Source organism: Engraulis encrasicolus, chromosome 13 (assembly GCF_034702125.1).
Source record: "Engraulis encrasicolus isolate BLACKSEA-1 chromosome 13, IST_EnEncr_1.0, whole genome shotgun sequence".
Classification (NCBI taxonomy): Eukaryota; Metazoa; Chordata; class Actinopteri; order Clupeiformes; family Engraulidae; genus Engraulis; species Engraulis encrasicolus.
Window position 1 is genome coordinate 47,117,042 of NC_085869.1, and position 5,000 is coordinate 47,122,041.

General features: G+C 48.9%; 1 protein-coding gene across 1 annotated transcript in view; it reads right to left on the bottom strand.

The window, feature by feature from the left end:
- stk39 (serine threonine kinase 39) overlaps positions 1-5,000 on the bottom strand; it is a 58,977-nt gene that overhangs the window by 27,377 nt on the left and 26,600 nt on the right. Inside the window, exons 13-14 of the mRNA XM_063214670.1 lie at positions 3,532-3,588; positions 2,435-2,496 (exon numbers count right to left, since the gene is read on the bottom strand). Coding sequence (XP_063070740.1) covers positions 2,435-2,496; positions 3,532-3,588 — 119 coding nt within the window. The remainder of the gene's footprint in view (positions 1-2,434; positions 2,497-3,531; positions 3,589-5,000) is intronic.

The window sequence follows — 5,000 nt, forward strand, 5'->3', positions numbered from 1 at the left end:
AAACGACACAGTGCCGACTCGCACTGAGAGACCTTTTTTTATCCCGAACTCGTCCACACTGTACAGCACTGTGCGCTCAAGGCCAGCACAGACTACAACAACTCGACGCACGAGGTACAGTTTCCGCGGGCAAAGTCGTTGTGGCAATGGCTTCAAATTAAATTACGGTTATGCGAAAGACGAACAAATGACTGCAGAGACGGACGCTATCTGGCTTCACAAGCTAGAAATCCAGTAGCACATTATGCCTTCAACCTTCTCTCTTAATCAACTAATTCCACACAGAAAAGTCATGCTGCAGACACATTATTGACCCTGGAAGGAATGGAGGAATTAAATGGAGGGAATTGAGGAATAAATGCAAAACATTTAAACCTGACGGAAAAGATAATTAGTAGCATTAGCGGCCTGCTTCGTCCAGGTACAGTAGAACTGGCTAATGCATAATTCATGACGCTGCACAGTAGATTGCCCTTGGACGCGTCCTTTGCTTTTTCTTCTCTTTTTTTCTATAGCTTGACACTTTCACCTGCACATCACTGACCTCGCTCGCTAATTTCGTTGCACAGGGCAACTGCTCAATAAAGGTCAGCAAAGGGCTTGAATTTTCAATGGGATTGCATCTTGAAGATGCTGCTTCTGAGCCCACTTCATACATCACCCTAGCCTGATTATCATCGACTTTCAAATCTCTTCTAGACTTGGTCTGACCAAGAGCATAACAATTAACATTTCCCAAACGCATAGTTGACCTGCCTCCCTTGGTTTTGCCAATGGTTGTTTGCTTCCCGACAAAGAGGGAGGAGTTCCCGATTTTTGGGGAGCTCAGAAAGTACTTGCATTGCCCGTGACCTGACTAGTAGCAATGCTGAAGGTGTTGCGTCACTAGGAGGGCACGGCCTGGCTAACATCACCCATCCGTGCTGCTACTCTAGCTTTCAACTTTCCGTCATGTCCCTGCTCGTGTTGTTTCCAAGGTTTCAGCGCTTTTTGAAAACAATAAGTACAGTGTCTAACAGGTTTGAGATCACAAAGACCACATTCTTTTAAATACAATGTAAGGTTGTAGCGATTATGCTAACTTTTTCGTTAGTTCAGATTTGTCAGAAAGACAGTTCAGTCATGATACCAATTTTGTCACCTATTTTTAACAGAGGGGTTTAGGGCTGTCAAAACAACCCTAGGCCGACTGTGAATTAGCAGCCAGATTCTCCTACCCCCCCACACACGCAGTGAAAAAGCAGGGTGCAATTGATGTGTCACAGGCTGTGTCACATCACAGATATGAAAAGACAGGGGGTGTCACGTGTGTGTTCGTGTCTGAAGTCTGACAACGTCTCCCTAGGAATCGCTCCCAAGAGCGGAGAAAGAAGCGCTCGCCGTGTCCCTTCCGCAACGTATAAAAATGTAAAAATGCAGACAGGATTATTTCCTCAACCTTAACATCCAATTAGAATGCAGGGATTTTGTCCATTTTTTGCTGGAGGGGATTTGGGCTGGGTGACATCAGCAGTGATAAGGAGAGAGTGAGAGATAGATAGATAGAGCGAGAGAGAGAGAGAGAGAGAGAGAGAGAGAGAGAGAGAGAGAGAGAGAGAGAGAGAGAGAGAGAGAGAGAGAGAGAGGGTAGAAAACGACAGCAAGAGACAAACAGAGAGAAAGACAGAGAGAAAATGAGAGAGATAGAGAGAGAGAGAGGTATGGAGAGTGGACAAACAGGCAGGCTGGTAGGCAGTCAGGAAGACAGGAGGGAGGGTGGACCCAGGACTCCTCAGCCCAGGCTGGTCCTCAGGGCCCCAGGCAATTCACCAGAGCCAGCCGAGCATGACACCCTAATTTCAGGGCCAGCCTCCGCCTGGGTCCCTCCAGCTCGCTGCACAGGCACTGGGCAAAGCAGGCAGGGGAGGAGGAGGCAGACGAGGGATGAGGAGAGACGAGGTGGAAGAGGAGGAGGAGGAGGAGGAGGAGAGATGAGGTAGAGGAGGAGACAGAGGAGGGATGAGGAAAGACGAGGTGGAGGAGGAGGAGGAGGAGAGATGAGGTGTAGGTGGAGGAGGAGGAGGCAGATAAAGGCTGAAGAGAGACAAGGTGGAGGAGGAGGAAGAGGAGGAGAAGACAGAAGAGGAGGAGGAGGAGATGTAGTGAGGAGGTAAGGCAAGGTGGAATTGGGGATGAGGGGGAAGAATGATACTTTCTCTGCAGGGGAGACCTCAGCTCCTCCTGAGCCCAAGTCCAGCCTCCAGTAGTGGGGAGAGATAAGCTCTAGCTGAGCACTGTCTTCCAAACCCAAACCCACTCCACCCCTGCCTTGCCCACCCCCTACCTCGCCCCTGTCGATAACTTATCACACTCTCATTTTCGCTTCTACACACAGGAGAGACAGACACAATATACTTTTTTTCCATTCTTTTGCAATTCTCAAAGGTTCTCTCACCTTAGCCGCAGCACCATGTTCACGACACCCTGCATGTCAGGAGAATTCTCAAACGGTTGCACCTGCAAGGAAGACAGAAACAAAACATAAGATTAGATTTTCACACAATATTACTGCGTATGATTGTGTTGTACCACTAAGTTTGCCCAGAAGGAAGTTAAAATATGGAATGACATATCACAGACTTTTTAAAAAGACTTTTACTACCCCAATGAAACACAGCACACTGAAAATGCATTATAGCACCTCGGAATATTGCAAAACAGCACAGTCTCCCTCTTCTAATAAAACACCTCTGCGACATCTGAAGTGTTCAACCCTTCCTGTCGCGTCCTGAAAGAGCCTGGCACTCTAATTTCAGACAGTGTGAAGTGGGAAAGGTCTGACTGAACTCCAGCTCTCAGACACAGCAGCATAGAGGCCATTGGTTGAAGCCATTCCTATGGGTTTTATGGTTCTTTTTTCCCTTTTCTTTTTATTTTGCTTTTGCTTTTATTTTTCCTGCTCCTCTTTACCACAAGCTGACCACAGCCCCTAGAGAAAGGATGACCTGGTGGCTTTTAAATGACTAATGCAGAGGCTTTGCCATTGGGACATAAGCAGAACCCCCCCCCCCCTCTCTCTCTCTTTCTTTCTGTCTGTTTTCCTATTGCAGAGCACTCTCTTTTGTATCTTTCTTTTTTCGCTTTCTGTTTCTTAAACCATTCTCCCTTTGTCCCCCTCTTTTTCATCTTACTCCCCTTTCCTCTCTTTCCTCTTTTATCCTATCTTTTTTCCTCCTCTATTTCCTCTTTTATATCTCCCTTCCCCCCCCCATCCGTCTCTCTCTCCCCTTCTCTTCCTCTCTCCCTCTCTCTTCCTCTCTCCCCCTCCTTTGCCATTGTAGCTAAAAGGCTCCAGTCCAAGAGCCTGCTACCGGCAGCGGGGCCAGAAAAGAAAGTGCAGCACAGAGGGAGAAGAGAAAGAAAAAAAAAGAAATAAGAAAAAAGGAGGGATTCGCTCGGCGGGGCAGCAAGGTCACCGACTCGAGACGAATGGTTCTGTGGCGCCGGGTGGGCAGTGGGCTGTGCCCCCCACCCGCCTCTTCTCTGGCTCACCTCAGGATGCTGAATGGACAGGCCCTCCATGGGCACACTGTTGGCATTGGGCTCGCTCTGTGGAGGGAGAGCGGGAGAGAGGGGCGGATAAGGCGCATGGTGCAGTGAGGGTCCCACTATTATAGAGTGTGTGTGCGTGCGGGTATGTCTGTGTGTGTGTGTGTGTGTGTGTGTGTGTGTGTGTGTGTGTGTGTGTGTGTGTGTGTGTGTGTGTGTGTGTGTGTGTGTGTGTGTGTGTGTGTGTGTGTGTGCGCGTATGCGTGAACATACCTGTGTGTGCGTGTGTGCGTGTGTGTCTGCATGTGTGTGTGTGCCTGTGCATGAGCGTGTGTGCTCATTAGTGTGCGTGCGTGCGTGCGTGCGTGCGTGCGTGCGTGCGTGCGTGCGTGCGTGCGTGCATGCGTGTGTGTGTGTGCGGTGTGTTGGGCTTGTCTGTGGAAGGCAAGTGGACCGAATAAGACACACAGTGGTACTGTGAGGGACTGCAGCATAGCCAGCTTTGCAGCCCAGCCAGCAGTCTCTCCAAAGATAAAGATGCACTACGCACCTGTGCAATTGTGTGTCTGCATACACTGTATGTGCCAATGTTTGTGTGTTTTTGTGTGCATGTGTGTATGTGTGTTTGTGTACGCGTGTTTGTGTGTGCATGCCCAAGCTCGGAAGTGTCTGCACATGTGTACATTTCTGTGTTTATTTGTTCATGTACTGTATGTATGTGTGTGATTGTATTCGTGCTTGATTGTGTACATGTGCGTGCACTCGTTTGTGTGTGAGTGAATATGTGTAAACACAATCAAAAAGCCATCCCCTCGAGCATGCACGTGCACGCGTGCACACACACCCACACATACACACACACATACACCAGTAGACAAACCACGATCACAGATGCATGCAGCTCCCATTGTGTGCCGTTACACACTGCGCTGGCTTAATCCAAAAAGCAAATGGCGCATAATCACAGCACAGCAGATGTAATGATTGGGTGTGAGTGTTGTCTGTAAACAGAGTTCAGGCCAAGATCCACACAGCGTGTGTGTGTGTGTGTGTGTGTGTGTGTGTGTGTGTGTGTGTGTGTGTGTGTGTGTGTGTGTGTGTGTGTGTGTGTGTGTGTGTGTGTGTGTGTGTGTGCGCGCATGTGTCTGTGTGTGTCTGTGTGTGTCTGTGTGTGTGTGTGTGTGTATTTGTTTGTGTGTATGTTAGTGTGTGTGAAGGTGTGTGCGTGTACATGTGTCAGTGTGTGATCCACACACTGTGTGCATGCGTGCGTGTGCGCATGTGTGTGTGTGTGCGTGTTGGGCGGGGTTCTGTGAGGAGGGATGTTCAACCGCAGTCTCAGTCAGCAGTCAGCTCTGATTGCAATAGCACAGCTTCCATTTTATATCTCAGACATGCTGTATGCAGATGACTCCAGCAGAGAGAGAGAGAGAGAGACAGAGAGAGAGAGAGACAGAGAGAGAGAGAGAGAG